This window comes from Neltuma alba, unplaced genomic scaffold (assembly GCF_004799145.2).
Source record: "Neltuma alba isolate B1F8T4 unplaced genomic scaffold, ASM479914v2 tig00000578_pilon, whole genome shotgun sequence".
Lineage (NCBI taxonomy): Eukaryota > Viridiplantae > Streptophyta > Magnoliopsida > Fabales > Fabaceae > Neltuma > Neltuma alba.
Genome location: NW_021632103.1, coordinates 100,966 through 120,119, shown reverse-complemented (window position 1 = coordinate 120,119; position 19,154 = coordinate 100,966). Strand labels below are relative to the sequence as shown.

Sequence of the window (19,154 nt, the reverse complement as noted above, 5' to 3'; positions counted from 1 at the left end):
GTCCTAAAACCTAAGGAATTATATGAATAAATTCAAAGGGAATGTCTATTGTTGATTTAAGAGCCGCGGGTAGGAAAATTAGAGTACTTATAGGCTATCATTAGGAGCATGATAAAGAGAGGCCATTAATCCTAAACTTAATTGATTTCTAATACTACCTCTGATACTTAACATAAAAGCTAGTTGACTAATTTGAGTAGATTAAAAAAGGTTGTTAAGTTAGCTACTTACAATAAGTGGATGTTATCTTTCTTAAAATATCCTTGTTAATTAAGTGTAATAGCTAGAACTATCATTTGATAAAATTGTTAACATGTGCAACTACTACAAGGACTACTTTCAAAAAAATGAATAAATATGAAAGACAGAGCAGATTGGAGTCTTATATTTATAACCAAATAGAGAGTCAAGCTAGTTCTTATATTAAGAACCAGAGGTAGTATAACTCAAAATGGTGTTTCTCCATAATTTGGTTTGTCACTTTTATTTTTTTTATTTTGATTGATTTCCAGCTCACTTTTGGTTTGCCTTAATTAAGATTAATTATGGCCCCAATTTTGCATTAAGAAAACTATTTCAGTGATAGCTTTCATCCGAATAATACAATATCTTCCATTTTGAAGATAAAAGGTTGAGCCACATAGAAACTTTTATTCATACTAGGGCTTACATAAGTTTCATTTAAAAGAAAATCATTTTCCATTTATTCATGCCCAATCCTTGGCTTTATTTACTACTACGGGTCTTCATATAGGGGATGCAAGCTTCAAAGCTTCTTTACTTGCTTTCATTGGGAAAGAACCAGAGCAATTTATGTTACATACTCCTTGAGTAGTCCCAGTGTTTCTTTTCACCAAGATGTAACCACATTCTCCCCAAGAAGGTCCCCATGAGTTTTTGACAATCCAATAATCTTGATTTGTACCCGATGAACCATATCCCACGATTAATACCGCACGATTATGATAACATGATGAAATGTTCGCGCAATCATCCCCACTAAAAATTCCCTGCCCAAAAAAATTAAGAAATTAAACAACCACTTGTCAAATATATCACAACGAATTAAAGGTCATGCAACACACACACACACACACACACATATATATGTAGCTTGTTTTAATGATTGAGTTTGGGTAATCAGTTCGATGCATAGATAATGTCATAATTAAGATCGATATGTCTAATAACTTACACTGTCGTAAGACATAAAATTTGGACTTGCATATATGGAAACACTAATAGGTTGCTTAAAAACATAACAAAAGAGAGAATCTTCTGAGATAGCTGTCTTCCACCAATAACCATGGCCATCAATAGTGGCAAATGTCATTTGTTCCTGAATTATATAAATAATAAGAAGGAAAAGATGATTAAACCAGAATTAGATCATACAAGACTTTAATTACCCAATCGACACAAGCAAAGAAATCAAAGGAAAGAATAAAAACTAACCAGTGTAGAATTGCATGTGCTATCGCTAGCTGTATAAGGATAATCACTTTCAGTGGTAATGCCCTTATTCATGACATATTCTAATGCCCTAAAGTGCCACCCTCCTTTGCAACCATGGGTTATTCGTATCACAAGACATGAGTTGTTGTTCAGAAATAGATGGAAGATTTTGTGTGATTATTTGAGTTATTCCTTCTATGGCTCCAGTCGCTGAGAACGCCCAACACGAACCTATATATGAATGAATTTTTGATTTACCATTATGCTTTTTACATATGGGTTGTGAGAAAAAAGAGACTTGGTTAATATTTAAACTTACCACGTGAGCCTTGGTCTTTAACATAAGTTACAGCTGCAGACAACCTCTAATCCAAGGAAGAAGGTGCATCGGGACAGTATTCACTGTTTGACACCATTTTGCCTTTGTTACTTTCAATTATGGGCTCTTTCATCTCATGTAAGTGGATTCTGCTAAACTCTTCGTAAGTCGTATCTGAAAACTTGTTCAAACCCAGACTATAATCGGTGGATGACTTTCTTTTTGCATTTCTCTCTTTGATATGCTTCAAGTTGTTTTTGAAAATCTCAAATCTCTTTGCCTCCTCATTTAGGGTTTTGTATTCTCATTCTGTCTCCTACTTCCACTCTTGGAATAGATGGAAGACTTCTTTCTCAGAATTGAATTTATCAAGATCTTGGTTCAAAATGGAATAATCATTAGAAGCACCAGAAGATAGACAAATGAGAGAATACCAGAGAAAGAGAAGGAGCAACCTAGTGATGAGAGAAGCCATTGTTGACTTAAAGGTGATATTAAGCTTTTGGATTGCTCTTCTTCTATAGCATCGTCCCAAAAATATAGAGCCACATTTAGGGGTGGAAATAGGGCAGGCTAGGCCAGGCTTCGCCTTTAACAAGCTAGGCCTGTGTTGAAGCCTGCCGGCCTTAGCCTGGCTTGTGGCGTGTGATAGGCCTTATGTTCAGCCTAAGCCTGGCCTGTACAAAAACCTGGCTTGGCCTGGAGCCTGTTAAAAAGCCTGAAAGTTTTGAAAATTTTAAACATACATAAATTAATTCAAAATTATAATAACTCAATCTAAATATCTAATATTCAAATTATAATAATAGGCTGATTTTAAAACTGGTTTTTTGAGGAGAAGATCCGGTCAAATAAGCCATAGATTCTAGACGAAACAACTTGTAATGGTTAGCTAAAAAAATCAATCAATAATAACATAATCCATTGATGCGTTCTGATCAGTTTGTGAAAAAAATATTTGCGAAACTAGCAAAATGAATTAAGGTAAATCATTTTAAACTTAACAACGTCATTTTATTATTTAAAAGTCACTAATCGTTTTTACAGGCAATTATTTGTCATACTTTTTATCGTATTATAGGATATTTCATGATGCAATTATTGCAAGTAATAATAATATTATTCCATGACCCTAATCAACATAAGATTTTCATTTTTCTATACAACAACGGAGCAACTAGCTAGATTCACAATGATAACAATAGGAGTGCTATAAAATACAACCATTAGAAACTGGGAACTTAATGAGAATTAATTAAGAATTTGTTAAGAGAATCCAAATGTCACGAAACTTAAAAACCTGACAACAAACGCGTAGATGTAATAAACTCTCACACTACTCGGTGGACTATTTCGTTGGTTTCGGACTAGGATTTCCTTAGTAAATTATTTTAATATAAAATAAATTGAAATCTGTCAAAATTTTAACAGATTGGCTATGATAATAAACATGAAAACTAGAAGCTTAAAATTTTGGGAGAATTACAATGAGGTCCCAATCAAGGAAAACAATTAAAAAACAAGTCCCAAAGGTTATCATTCTCACTATAGGACTTGTTATTATAGGCTGCTGGGGTTGTTATTGGGACCTTTCAGTAATTATTTCTCTTCTGTGGGTCTTGGTTGTAATTCCCCCTAAAATTTTTGCCGGGAACTAATTCTCTGCATTGAGACTCTGGACATTTTATACTTGTTATACTATCTCCGCTGCTTAATATAAGAGTTAATTGAGAATTAAATTTGGTCATAAATATAAGACCTCAATTCACTTTGTTTCTCCAAATTTGTAATTTATTCTGTAAAGTTAAAAGGGGTACTGGAGGAAGATTAACTCATATTTGTTACAAATAACTAACTTAACTAATTTTCTTAATCTACTCAAATTAGTTAAGTAGCTCTTATACTAGAGGTAGTGTGTGTGTGTAAAAAAATACATGTGTTTGCTCTAGTTGATTGCATTAAAAAATTTCACTTAAATGACTTTTTATGAGATTATTCAAAAATCTCGGATGTAATCTGGGAGTTATTAGGATAGTATGGAATATGAAACAATGTGTTCGTGGATTAAAAATATAGTGGAATTGAAATAGTACATGGTAGGATCCAGCATTCTGATGTTATTTTTCAGTAATATTTAGTATCATAATATTATTTATGGTACATTCAACACCTTAATGTTATTTTCCTAGTACATCAAGCACCCTCTCATATTGCTTTCTATTTGCATCCAACACCATAATCTTATTTATAGTATATTACATTAGATGCACTATAAATAAAATTAGGATGTTGGATGCAACTGAAAAATAAGATCGAGATGTTGAATGTTATTTTGCCCTATGAAATATGATGGACTGATAAGTTGTGTTTTAATTCATTATTTATGACTTTCCCTAATTTGGGTGTAGAGAAAACAAGGGGAAAAAAAACCGGACCAACCAGTTGAACTAGAAAACCGGTCAATCGGCCAAATGTGCGGTCTTGTTTAGCTTAAAAACTGGCTTCCAATCAAACCGAAACAAACCAGAATGAACTAGTAAAAACCGTGCAAACCGTTCGCTTCGGTGGGGTTGGCCAGTTGTTGTTTTTCACTTCCTTCTTGTTCCTACTGTTTGTCGGACATGGATGACTTGCCGGCTGGAGACCATGAACACTGCAATGGCAGAAGCAGAGGAGATCACAAAGAGGAAGATGAAACTTTGTTTGGAAGTCTGTTGTTTGCCACTCTAAAACATCAAACATGTTTTGCTTGTAGAGGATTAGAAGGGCAGGAGAAAGATAACAGACAGAGTAAGATGGATGAATGAGAAGTGAGGAACACACAAACCGGTTTGATAGAAAACGAAGAGAGTGATGCGCGTTCAAGCTTCAAAGAGATACAAGTCTGCTACTATTGCTCTACTTGTTCATTGTCCAAGGAAGAAAGAGAAAAGAAAAGGCTGCTTTGCGCATTACAAAGAAAGGCTCTTAGTTGGGTCACGTGGGAGAGAAGAAAGAGAGAGCAAAAAAAAGAATAAGAAAATTAAAAGCAAACAAAAAAAAAAGAATTTTTATTCGATTATGGGAGAAAAGAAGGGAAGAAGAAAGGGAAAAAATTCATATATATATATAAAAATTATTTAAAACGTGACTACCAATTCAAAAATTAAATACTCCTCCAGTCCTAAATATAAGACCCATTTTGTAGTGTAATTTACACTACAAAATAGCTACTATATTTAGGACTGGAGGAATGTTATTTGTTATCATTAAAATATGAATATTTGCTCCTATTTTAACTAAATTATATTATTTTAATTACTATCGATCTGACCATAGTTTGATCCTGATCTAACTCATTGATCCCTGAACCAATATCCAAACCAATTCAGTGCTCGATCTGGCTTTTTGTTCCTTGAGAGAAAATGAGGGAGGAAAGAAAATTAGAAAGAAAAAAAGAAAGAAAAGTGAGTTTTTTCTTGTTTGGATAGAAGGTTAAAAAAAAAAAAGAGGAAAGAAAAGTGAGAGAAAAAAATAGGGTTTCAGACTTGTCCTATTTTCTCTCCAACCTTTCTCTCCATGTGTGAAGAGAAAATGAAGCGAAAACTCATTTTACCCTCATGCCCTCCATCTTTTATTTTTATATTATATTTTTAACATTTATTAATAATGTTAAATAATGTATTAATAATTTATTAATAATTTATTTTCTGTTGCTATATCTAATTTTAAAAATTTATCCACTTTTTATTTTGTTTACCTTGAAAAAAAACATTTTTCTCTAAATTATATGGTTTCAAAATGCAGTAACATGAAAATATATATTAGGACTAGTAAGTCCATTAACTATAACAAATATGACATGTTTTTCTAAAATAACCATATGTAACATCAAATTTTACATAAGTTTATAAATTAGATAAATTAATTTGATGAAAAATGATAAATAAGAAAAACAAAATAAACTGAGATATTATAACTAATATATTAGGCACTGAATCGAGTATATAGTTTGTTTTTCACACGATCACTAATTTGGTACAGGAGTCCGTGGACGGAGCTAGTCCACGTGCGTGCAAAGATTTTTACTATAGTAATAATTCATGACTTCTTATTTAAGATTTATAGTGGCCATGAGTTCATAACAACGTGGAATCAGAAGTTTACTATAGATATGCTAGTCAGTGCTCTAGTCTCTATAATCTACATGGTGGGAAAGGAAGCCCAGGAATTAATAGCACACACCCCATTTGGCCAATTTTTATTCCTCTCTATCAGGAAGTATCCATTCTTTCCCCAGTCTCCTCCCCAGGAATTCTTCACAATCCAATAATCTTTTCCATCTTTTGAACCATATCCAACAATCAAAACCGCGTGGTTTGCATAAGTTGAACGCCTCTTACAATTCCCTCCATCGAAAATTCCCTGACAACATAAAAAAAGGAGTAGTTAGGAGAAATTTCAAAACCATATGATCGATATTTGGTAGTTAAAAGAAATATCACATAGTCATAACGTTATGCGGTACTTTTCAAAAAGCTTGAATTGTACACATAACTTTCTGGAGATAAAAATTAAAGAAAGATTTTATATATACTTGAAAGCCCCAGAAGATTAATTCAATAAAATAATAAAGTAGGATAATAAAAACGCATTAAAGATTGGATGAAGACTGAGAAAAGACTTACATCCTCGTAGAATTGAAGATAATTTGCATCGAACGCCACGGTAATTGGCTGCCTAGCAGTGGCACATAAAAGAGCAGCATCTGATTTGGGTACTTTTGCATAGCTATTAATTTTCACGACTCTTCCTCCATTTTTCTTTACAAACACATATAAGAAACCTCAAATTAGACACACATAAAAGATATCATTATTATAGTTTCAGAGAGACAGAGGGGGAGGAAACAAACCTTAGCTTTGCAAACACCATCTCGAGCTGTATAAGGATAATTAGCTTCTTCACTAATGCCCCCATTTTTTATGACCCATTCAAAGGCACTTTCGGTATATCCACCTGAACAACCAACGCTTGCAGAGTCACAATCTACGAGTTCTTGTTCTGAAAGGGAAACAAGTTTTCCTGTGCTTATTGCATTTATTGATTCAATAGCTCCAACGGTTCCAAATGCCCAGCAACTTCCTATGAACCATGAAAATATTAATCCATTAGTCCACTGAGGCTGCAGAAAATTTTGACTAATATACGCGTACGATGTAAATGACAGTAATATGCGTGTACTATGCATGCGTCAAGTATAAAGATTTGGTTGTGGATATATTTAATTCTGGTAAGCGCAATGCTTTAATCCTTGCTAAAGAGGAAGGTTAACATATATAGGAACTCACCTCATGTACTACTGCAAAATTTTTGGGTAAATCACTCACTAGAACGTTGTTCTCTTATAATCGTTAATTCTTTGGTTAATAAGATGGTTTTATATCATTATTGTTTGCATTGCACCAATTAATTTGAACAGAAGCAACTTACCACATTGCTCTTGGTCTTTAACGGAAGTCACCACTCCTTTCTGTCTCCAATCCACAGAAGCAGGTGGTGCGCAATCTTTCTTCTGCACATAACCGGACCTCGCGGCGGCGGCAGAGTTGTTGGTGGTCGGTGTCGGTAGCTGACGGAGGTACACTTTCCTAAACTCACCAGCACTCATATCAGCAAACTTGTTGAGTCCCAAACGATAGCCAGATCTCTTGGAATTCGTCTCAGTAATATACTTGAGATTCTTTCGAAATATCTGGTATCTGGTTTCAGTTGTTTGAGAGTTTGGGTATTTTTTCCCATGCTCCTTCATCCATTGTCGGAATATTCCAAACTCTTGTTCTCCTTTTGAAGGGAGAACGGATTCTTCAGTGGGGAGTCCTGAAGAGAGATATATGAGAATGGAACAAAAGATCAAGAGATGAAGGAACAGTGTTTTAGAAGAAATGGAGAAAGCCATGCTTGTTTTAGAGTTCCAATACTGAGAGATGAAACTTCAAATAAGCTTGCATGGAAGTGAGACCATCGATGAGGTATTTATAGCGTGACTCATGTTAGCTGCGAAGGAAAAAGACAAAATATAGATACCTTTGTATTTCATGTAAATATATCTTCCCAGCAACACCATAGAATTTATTTTGGGTTAATAACATTGGTAGTTCTTATAATTTAATCGAATTTTGATTTTGATCCATGTAGGTTCAAATCGTTGGTTTTGGTCCTTATAAGTTTGTAAAGATTTGGTCTGAATTCAAAATCACAATAATAATATTAACCCATTTGTTTTTGACCGGAATGATTCATATTTTGACCATATATTTTATATTGATAATTTCAGCCAACTGATGCTAAGGCTTGGGAAAAGTGAATTTTGCAACGCGAGAATATTGAAGGCTGGACGACATTTGGGGCTCTAAATTTGAAGTTTGTTTTCCTTCCTCCCTTCACTATCTTCTTGTTCTTCCTTACCAGCTAAACTCTTATTTTTAGGATTATCTTAGACTCCTGCATATATTGAATACGTATTTCCCCTTATATTTATTATTCAAGATATGATCACGTTGATTTTATTTTATAATGCTTCTAGTCTAGCCACCTATTAGTTCTTGTGTTCACTTAATGGATGCTTAAGAAATTTGAGGAACTTACTGTATGTTTAGATGGGGAGAAAATAATACTAGGAGGAAAAACTCTCAAAATTAGTAAAATTTTTTGACTATTTTTGAAAGTTTCCCTTCCTAGTATTTCATCCTCCTATTTTAGTTTTCCCCTCCATCCAAACACAGCCTCGGAGTCAAACCATGTGGCAATTTGAATAATCATATTATTGGGCAGACTATAGCATTATTGATTAGCATAATCCATCACATTGACGAGAAGAATAGACTAATGGAATTGTGTATAGTCTACGACTCATTATTGTGTTTAGACTATCATGCGTTGACAGATAAGAATAATTGTGTCATCCATATAATATCTGTCTTTATTAATATCGCGTTTGGTTAGTTGAATCATAGAAAATGCAATGTCATGTTTGCATATCTTTTTTTGACCGGATGTTTACATTATTTTTTTTGGCATACCATTATGCAAAGGTGATGCGTGTGTATAAAAGTATTTGATTAGATTACAGAGAACGTGTGGATAAATAGAAATAGTAAATAAAACATAAAATTATCCTGTCTATGCACATATATTATGAATTAAAATTGTATAAATTTAAGTGTATTATATTAAATAATTAAGCAGAAGTGTCTTTTGCATTTGATTACAAGAGGTCTGTACCTCTATTTATATGTCTCAAAAATGTAATTCTAATAGCTATTTAACGTGATTAAGCAGCATCACAAAATTAGGATACATGTAATCCTTCTCACGGAATCAATCCAAACAGAAACAATCATTTAAAGCCAGTCTAAAGCGTGAATTCTCTTTAAAGCAGCCCTTTAAAAAATTTTATATAGATTATGACTTATTCTCTCTTATTCTCTTTATAAAATAACTAAGTTATCAAAATTACGGAATTAGTTAAAATTAAAATACAACTTATCATTCAAAAAGAAAATACAACTTAGCTTTAAACAAAAAAGGCAACCTGAGAGAAAGTGAGTGACTGAAAGAGAATGAGCAAATATCAGGTCCCTCTGGTAGCATGGAAAGGGAAGTGGAGCCCAATTCCATGCTTTGAGCTCGTTTCGTAGAATGGAATTCCATTTTCACATCTATCAAAACAGATGGAAACGGCTTCCATGTTGAGATCCCAAGATTTCTAATTTCATGTTTCAGTTTACATTTTCAGCCTCTACCTCTCCCAAGGCTTCTATGCTCAGAAATGGGATGATGATTACAACTGTGACATTTCCATGAATCTTTGACTTCGTCTTCTTCCTAGATTCGTCTTCACTTTATTCTCCATTTTCGTCTTCTTCCACTTAAATTTTGGAAGTATTTTAGTATTTACACATTTTAAACATATATACTAATTAAAAATTAAATTAGATTTTCATACTCATACCAAACACGATTTTAATCACTATTTCCATATTAATTTTCATTTCAATATCCATCTTCCTATTCATTTAATTTCCATCAAAATCAATTCCAACATACCAAATGGGCTGTAAGTGTGATAACTAACATAGCGAATCTAATCAATAATTAATGAAGACAAAAATAAAAAATGATACTAAAACATTTAAACAGACTATTAGTGTCTTTTATAAGTAAAAATAGACCATGCCTAAAAAAATTCCTTATATACAAGACGGGACAGAAGGGATAATAAATAACAATTTAATTGTACTTAATGGTTATCGATTAACTGTGTTTTATGTAGTGCATAAATAAATTATGGCATGAAATTCCTCATAAAAAAACTAACCAATGAAAGAAGTCTCTGTCTCCTTGCAGAGGACACATGCCGCAATTATTGCTTAATGCTTGCCGTATTAAAAAAGAAAAAAGGGGATAAAGAAAGGAAGACTTGAGCTCAAGTGCTCTAAAATGACCTTTACGAGAGCAGAGGCTTGTGGGATCCACATGTCGTGTAAAGCGTGTGTATGTATTTGTGCGGGAAAGTTCAATATAAGGTCCCAGTATTTTTTTAATTATTATCGTATTTTTATGTTGCCCCTTTAATCATATACAGTGAAATAATTTCCCTTGATCGGAACTTTTTTATAAAAGAATGCTTTAGATAAAAATAAGAGGCAAAGTAGATTAAAATTTTATAAATAAGAATTAATTTAACCCCTCAACTAGCTCTCATATTAATAACCAAATATAGTAGTTTTATCTAATTTTTAATCATGTTTCTCTAGATTTTTCATTTTACTATCAAAAACCATAAAGACTTATTAAAAATTAAGTAAAATTATAAGGACTGCATAAAAAGAGAAATAACTATAAGGACTTAATTAAAATCAAGTGACATTATAAGGTTTTGATCAAAAGAAAGAGAAGAAAAAACACGAGCACTTTTCAAACCAGATGAAATTAATAAATTGCTCCTTCCAAGTTCCAGTCATACGCGCGCGCGCGCGCACACTGAATTGAGTTTTAAAAAAAATAAAAAGAAAACTAGATGTTTTTCAAACTATGAAATTCTCTAATTAACCCTGTTGCCTTCTCGTTTGATTTATGAAATTTTTTTTTTTGAAATAGGAATTTAAAGTTGCAACTGCCTGGTCTGTAGATAGTCTTAAATAAAATAATAATCTAAAAAGATTATTTTAAAATATATGTTTAAATTAAAATATAACTGAGTAAACAGAGATACAGACGCTTATATGGGTGTGGAGAAGATTAGATATAAGAAAAACGAGATAGTGTGTTGGGTTGGATAGCATTAAAAATATAGAAAAATTCTTGGCAATTATGAGAACATTCCAAAGCCAACCAAGTTGGACCAACAAATGAGCTCCAGGGATATAGAACCCGCAATTATGTTTGGGTTGACACGCATAGTCAACTCAAGTTTATTGGCATTTCAGTTGGATGAGATGTGTAAGGAATGGGGAGAAACATTCATGGGGAGAAAGCAGATAGAATTCACACCATATCTTACCTCAAAACAATAGAGATATAAATTTATATTACTTCTACTTCTTAATGTCTCACTTAGTTAACTAATTTGAAAAGATTAAAAAAATTATTTAAAAATAGTTATATTTATTGTTTATTTCCAAACTAATTTGCCTAATATATAATCTAATAATGTAGATAAATATTTCAGAAAGATCATGTATCAACTAGGTCTTATACTAAGGATTAGAAGTAGGTAGTATTTAAGCACTTGCATGCGCGGCTTTATCAGTTAAGTTACAATAAAGTTGTTGGCTTATTATACAAAATTTTATATATAATATTCTTTTACACAAATACTTATATATACACATATATATTATTAAAAACTAAAAATAAACTATATGATAATTCTAATCATAACTATTTTTATGTCAAAATAATTTTTAAATATTTATTTTTTAGGAAAATTTAAAATTTTATTTTATTATTCATTTTATAACGTTTTGTTTTTTAAAAATATTTTTAATATAATATTAATTTTCAATGACACAATTTTGAATTTTAAATCATAAATATTTTTTAAATTTAATTTTTTAATTAACATTGATAAGATATATAATTTGATTATATATCTATTATATTGCAATATATTATATTATTTATGTGTGTTTTATATATTTGATGAAACCATTTATAATTAGTAAAAAGGGATCTTGTTATTCAAAAAATAGCTACTAGAATAAAATCTAATGAATTATTCTATATAAAAATTAAATAATTTGAATAAATTATGATATACAACATTTTCCTACTTATATATATATATATTCTATATAATTTGTTTTCTCAAAATCCTTCCTATGTATCATTTGTTTTTGCGTTGAAGACCAAAATCAATCTATATCATAGGTATTAATTGTATCATGATTAAATTTTATTGTCTAATGATTGAAATTCAAAATTTATTTCAACATTAGTTTGATTTATAATTATAAATTGATGTTCATATAAATTCATTTTTAATTTCTATTATATATTATATCTTTGAATATGTTGTTCATATAACATGATTATTTCTTTCTTATATCAATTTGTATAAAAATTTATTAATATTCTTATCATATTTGTTTAATTATTATTAATAATTAAGAGGAATTTATTTTAACAAAATACAAACAAGTTTTCTAAGAAACTGTCTTCCTATCCTCATTACGTATCTTGAGATGTGATGAATGATGATGATACCTTTATTAACACCAATTCTACAAACATATCAATTTATTTTGCAATTGAAAATATAATAAAATCATTATATTCTTAATTATATTATATATAAATTGCTGTAAAATTATAATCTGAAATAATGAAATTTAGACTTAGCGAGAGAATTAATGAAGAAAATTTTTGTGACAAACAATTTAACAATGAAAATTAGTAACAGAATTTTTCCTACACTAATTCCATCACTAAACATTTTATAATTACAACTAGCGACGGAAAAAAATTTTTCCGTAAAAAATTTTTTCGTTAAATATTTATCGACAGATTTTTTAACAGATTAGCGATGGATTATTTTGTCTCTAATCTGTCACTAAATCTAGCGACAAAATTTTCATTGGTTATCCATTAGAAATTAGATCTGGAATAATTTTCCGTCACTAATACCATTAGCAATAAGCTTTTTTTTTTTTTTTGTAGTGAATTGCTATAAAACTGTGTTGTTGTTCACATATTTGCTTTTTAAATATAGTCAATTGCTATTAAAGTATAGTAAACAAGACAGATTTAAAACTTTGAAATTTAAAATTTTTTTTTTCAGATTTTTCCTATTCAAAAACACCACTTTGAAACGTACAAGAAAACCAATTGGCTAGCTTAGATAGACTTGCATGCTTTACTAACTCAAACAAACTCTAACATAACTCAGTTGGAATTCCTTAAATCAAAAATCTCAGTGCGAGTAGGATGAGCTACATTACGAGGACATGATAATAAATTCAAACGTGATACAAGTTTTTGGATGCATTAATTATTTCAGGAAAAACCCACTTAAAAATTTTTTCAAAGCCACAATTGATGGATACATTTATTTCCGAAAACTCCACTTACGAAAGTTCGAACCCACACAATGAAGCGAAGGCCACTAATAATGAAGTAGTCCCTACATGATCTCATACGTGAGAGGTGGGCGACGACCCTAAACTCCACTTAAAAAGGGTCGAAACCACACAGGTTGATTTTGGTTTTTTTAACTGTTCTTAGTTTTAAGAGTAAAATACTCTGACATTCCTTATATTTTATCTTAATTATACAAACTTTTCTTGTATTTTGAAAACATACACTTAAGTTCAAACCGTTAGTTCCGTTGAGAATATTCTAAAAAGATGTTTTTTTTTAAAATTAAAATTTATGTTGAAATACTCTTGATTTACTAATTTACCCTTCACAATACTAAATCCCCAAATTTTGGCCAAAACTATCTTGAAGAATTTAAGATTTTTTCCTTTACCTTAATTTTATTTTTTATTTTTACAAATCATTGTTTATCTAATGTTTTTATCATATTGGACCAGAAAATTAAGTAATTTAGTTAATGTAAACATAAAAAAAATATTAAATAAGAATTTGATTAATTCTTTAAATAAATATATAATTGATAAAATTAGATAAGTTATAAATGTTTGCAACAATTTTTTTCAAGAAAATTTAAATTATAAATTTAAATGATTTATATAATTTTCTAAAAATACATAATTTATATTATATGATGAAAAAAATAAGCATTCGAAATATTCTCTAGCCATTTAAAAGAAACCTTAAGTTTCAATATTTCATGAAGAATTAAAATTGTATAATTCTATAACATAATCAAAATTAAAAATTTTATAACATATTGAAAATTTTGAAAATACATGTATTATAATTATTTTTTGTTGCATAAAAATTATTTTTATATATGTATATAAATGTTTAAATAACGTTTATGTTAAAATTTACATATATTACTACTTATTTTTTAATAAAGATAAACTCAGAGAGTCTATCATTTGAGTTCACGCGATGCAAGTGTACAAATTTAATATAAAATATTACCTCATGTCCTTAATATATGACCTAGTTGACTATAATTTGAGGAGATTAAAAAAGTTATTTAAGTTAGTTATTTCTAATAAATAAATGTTGTATTTCTTAAAATGCCCTTACTAATCATAAATGTTTGAATTACAAATTGATAATAACTCTGTAACATATAAAACTATTGTAGGGATTACTTGAGAAAAAATGGATAAGTATTAAAAACAAAGTGGATTGTAATCTTATATTTAAAATCAAATTAAAAGTTAAACTAGATCTTATATTAAGGATCGGATGTAGTATTAGTTTACTTTGACTCCTTAGTTTCACGACTGATTGCACTTAGTTTTATATCTGTCATGGGGATCATAGAAATATGGTATTTATTTTATTAAATAATTATATTTATTGTTTGGAATTACCAGTTTGCCCTCACCTCAAAGATCGCAACCCCACCCACAAGTCGTAACTGCCTAACCCACCTTTGCCGTGATCACACCAGAACTCATGCTGCGGTTCTATTAAATCATTTTTCATTTTTCTTGAAGAAAATCAATGTTCATTTTTATGCAAACAAAGAACAGGCACTAGGGTGAAATTGAGACCAAAGGGAAAAAAATAACCAGAAAGACCAAAATTAAAAGATCTTGGTCATCAAGGAATTAGGAAACTTGAAAAAAAAAAAATTCCCTGAACAGTGAACGCCATCCTCATCGATGATCAAAGAACCGAGATCAATGAATCAAGAAAAGAAACCAACGGCTCAAATCAAACGACCCAAGATCAATGGAGGTTCAAGTGACTTGGCATCACAGATCTGAGTACTCCTCCATCATTCGCCTTCATTCTTCATTTGAGTTGAACAAGGCTGAATACTTCTCCATTATGTCGTTCCCTTCGCCGTCATCCTCTGCCGTCAGCCTTCATCGTCGTCCTCCGTCATCTTCATTTCCCTAGGGAGGGGGAGGGGGGTCATGGGTAACATGGTAAAAGAATGGAGTTCCATAGAAGTGGAACCCAGTTCCCTGGGGGCTGTGGAACCTAGTTCCATCATTTTTTTATGGAACTCAATTCCTCAGAGTTGCCTTCAGCCATACCGAACAAACAAATTTTGGATTCTAGTTGCACTTCCACTTCCCACCTTCCCCAATTCCATGCTACTAAATGGGCATTACTTTTGTTTCCCACCTTCTTCCACCTCCTCCACCCATGTCTATGGCGGACGTGATACTGCTGTCTAGAGTTTCCTCCATGACTGTGCGTGGTTGAGTTTATCATCTCTTGATGATAGGCGGTGGTTGAGCAATGATCTTTTACTAGAAGAGTTTCTAGTTCCATTTATGTTTTGTTCTCTAGTATATTTTCATATTTTCCTTGTCATGAATGTGTCTATATATATTTTTGAAACTGCGCAGTAAACTTCATTTGTGCTGTTGAACTAACTTTCATCTATTTGGATTATTGTAGTTAAGTATTATAATATGTTAATGCACTATTTCAGTTGAGTTAATCTGTATTGAGTTATTTACTATTTAGCATGTTATTATGAAATAATTCTATGAATTTTGCTTGCTCGAAAATGGGTATTCATACATATTTCATTAATTAAGATCATTAAAAGATGAGGATGTGGCATATTAATGTTAGGTGTGTTCCATTAATTAGCGCTTAATTAAAAGGAAAGTGTATTAATCCAATCCTAGCTGGCACGCAAGTTTTCATTTCATTTTATATCATGTGAGCTTATGTTGCCATAATCTATATTATTAGATGATGCGAACATCTTTGATGCCTTTTCTTATCATCCTTAAAGATTAGGCTTTACTGAGTTTTAAAAGCAGCATGCAAGTGTACATGGAAATCTCATAATTCGAGCGGTAACATAAGCTCACCTAGTGATTTTGCTCCAACGTATACCATTATTTATTACGAGTGAAAGTGGTTTTATTGATTTTCTTGCAATTAAATTGTTACATGCATGTTTCTTCCAGGTCCGCTCCCACTTTTCCTTTCTTTGCCACCTCACATTAGACAAAGAGAAGATATCAATTATGTACTAATACTTAACATATATCATAAAGAGAATATAATTACAGACCATGTTGGCTTTTTCCCCCCTTGTTTTGGTAGGGGGAACCCTCCACATGATATCTAGTGCCTTTTCCAATCCTAAACTTTTAATATGTGTCATTTGTCCGTAAAATAGAAGATTGAATAGACTATGGTGCAGAGGGGTAACAATTAAACAAATTATTTTTGAAAAACCAATATTTATTTTTTAAAAAAATAACTAAACTAATTTTATCAATATTTATAAACTATTTGTTTAGCTTCTATACATTTTCAACAAAACAGAATAATCGTTTTCTGTGATTGAAATGAATTGATGTCGAGCCAACCCGCATATACTTGCATTACACTTTGTGGTCATGCGCAGAATGCTAATCCCACTAATTAATGGTATTTGATCCAGTGGAGTCAATGTTCAATGATAGGATCACTAACCGGATGCAAATCTAAATTGACTATAACTATTATAGTTGTGCTAATAAATCTAAATAACAGTAACATATTTCTATAGTTAATAATTCATGACTTTTTATTTAATCTTTATAATGGACTTGAGTTCATCGTAACATAAAACTGGGAGAATGACTATAGATTTGCTAGCTATTGATAGAACAAACTCCACTTGGTGAATCTGTATTCCTCTTCATCCAGAAGTATCCGTCCATTCCCCAATTTTCACGCCATGAATTCTTCACAATCCAATAATCTTTTCCACCTTTTGAACCATATCCAACAATCAAAACTGCATGATTTGTGTAAGTTAAATCCTTATTGCAATTCCCTCCATCGAAAACTCCCTAACAAAATACAAAAATTTAATTGGGAAGAAAAATTCAAAATCATGATTGATATTTTATAGTGGACTTAAATTATACCTGCAAATATTTGGAGACAAATTAAAAAATATATATTACCTCATGTCTTTAATATAAAATCCAATTGGTTTGGATAAATTAAGAAAGTTACTGAATTACTTTAAAATATTTATATTTTTTGTTTTTCTCGAAACTAATTTACCTCACTTATAGATGAACATACAATCTAATGAGACACATAATTATCTTAGAAAGATAATATAATATATATTATAATTATATAATTTCGTAACTTTTTTAATCTTCCCAAATTAGTTAACAGGGAGCATATATTAGAAAGCCCCAAAAGATCAATTCAATAAAATAATCAAGTAGAATAATAAAACCAAACAGGATAACATTTAACACGGCCTGGAAATTGGATGAGGAGAGAGAAAGAAAGACATACATCCCGATAGTGTTGACGATATGTTGCATCCAACGACACCGTAACGGGCTGCTGAGCAGCGGCACATAAGAGAGCCGCATCTGATTTTGGCACTTTTCCATAGCTATTAATTTTCACCACTCTGCCTCCATTTTGCTTAACAAACACAAAAAAGAAACCTCAAATTAGAGAGAGAGAGAGAGAGTAAACGAACCTCCTTGGCTTTGCAAATACCATTTCGTGCTGTATAAGTATAATCATCTCCTTCACTAATGCCACCATTTTTTCTAACCCATTCAAAGGCACTTCTGGTGTATCCGCCTGAACAACCATAGCTTACAGAGTCGCAACTACGAGTCCTAGTTCTGAGAGAGAAACAAGTTTCCCTGTGCGTATTGCATTTATTGACTCAATTGCTCCGATGGTTCCAAACGCCCAGCAACTTCCTATGAACCATCAAATGTTAATCCATTATTGGTCCATTCAGGTTCCAGAGAAAATTAATTGTGATCAATTAAATTGAACTAAGGCAACTCACCACATCTCTTTCGGTTTTTAACTGGAGTCACCACTCCTTTCTGTCTCCCATCCACAGAAGCAGGTGGTGTACAGGAGTCCAGTTGCAGTACAAAGTCGGACCTCGTGGCAGCGGCGGCTGCGGCAGCAGAGTCGTTGGTGGTCGGTGTCGGTAGATGACGGAGGTATGCTCTCTTAAACTCCTCAGAACTCATATCAGCAAAAAGGTTGAGTCCCAAACGATACCCAGATCTCTTGGCATTTGTCTCTGTGATATACTTGAGATTCTTTCGGAATATCTGGTACCTGGTTTCTGTGGTTTCAGAGTTTGGGTATTTTTTCCCATGCTCCTTCATCCATTGTCGGAATATTCCAAACTCTTGTTCTCCTTTTGAAGGGAGAACGGATTCTTCAGTGGGGAATCCTGAAGAGAGACATATGAGAGTGGAACACCAGATCAAGAGATGAAGGAACAGTGTTTTAGAAGAAACGGACAAAGTCATGCGTGTTTTAGAGTTTCAGATAATCAGAGATGAAACTTCAAATAAGCTTGCATGGAAGTGAGACCAGCAACGAGATATTTATAGTGTGATTCAATTTACCTGTGGAGAAAAAAAGACAAAATGTAAATAACAGTGTGTTTCATATAAATATATTTTTCCAGCAATACCGTAGAATTTAATTTATTTTCCTTATAAAAAAAGAGAATGTTATTTATTCTTGATCGGAATGATTCATATTTTGACCATATATTTTATATTGATACTTTTCAGCCCACTACCAAGGCTTGGGAGAAAAGTTTGATGCAAGATTTTATATTGAACTTAAAATTTTATATTGAACTTGAGTCAAACCATGCGGGAGCTTAAAATTTGCAATTTGAATTGGTGATTTTGTTAATGATGTCGTGATACACTTATTAACTTCAAAAAGTCATGTTATTGGGCAGACTTTAGTGTTCTTTATTAACATT

At 31.6% G+C, this 19,154-nt stretch overlaps 1 protein-coding gene and 1 pseudogene across 1 annotated transcript; both read right to left on the bottom strand.

Moving 5' to 3' along the window:
• Positions 1–746: 746 nt before the first annotated feature.
• LOC114740940 (zingipain-1-like) lies at positions 747–2,249 on the bottom strand (annotated as a pseudogene).
• Positions 2,250–5,956: 3,707 nt separating this feature from the next.
• LOC114740931 (ervatamin-B-like) lies at positions 5,957–18,684 on the bottom strand. The gene is made up of 4 exons (XM_028929187.1): positions 18,204–18,684; positions 6,669–6,898; positions 6,442–6,576; positions 5,957–6,178 (listed from the first exon to the last, which is right to left on the bottom strand). Exons 1-4 carry the CDS (start codon positions 18,682–18,684, stop codon positions 5,957–5,959), a joined length of 1,068 nt encoding a protein of 355 aa, XP_028785020.1.
• Between the last annotated feature and the right edge of the window lie 470 nt (positions 18,685–19,154).

What these genes read in the sequence shown, in the direction of transcription:
- LOC114740931 (XM_028929187.1), bottom strand. Translation starts at nt 18,684, where the DNA reads ATGACTTTGTCCGTTTCTTCTAAAACACTGTTCCTTCATCTCTTGATC. An exon ending in TAAAAACCGAAAGAGATGTG is followed by an intron (nt 6,899 to 18,203) that starts GTGAGTTGCCTT and finishes CATGGTTCATAG; the next exon opens with GAAGTTGCTGGGCATTTGGA. An exon ending in ATGGTGTTTGCAAAGCTAAG is followed by an intron (nt 6,577 to 6,668) that starts GTTTGTTTCCTC and finishes GTGTTTGTAAAG; the next exon opens with AAAAATGGAGGAAGAGTCGT.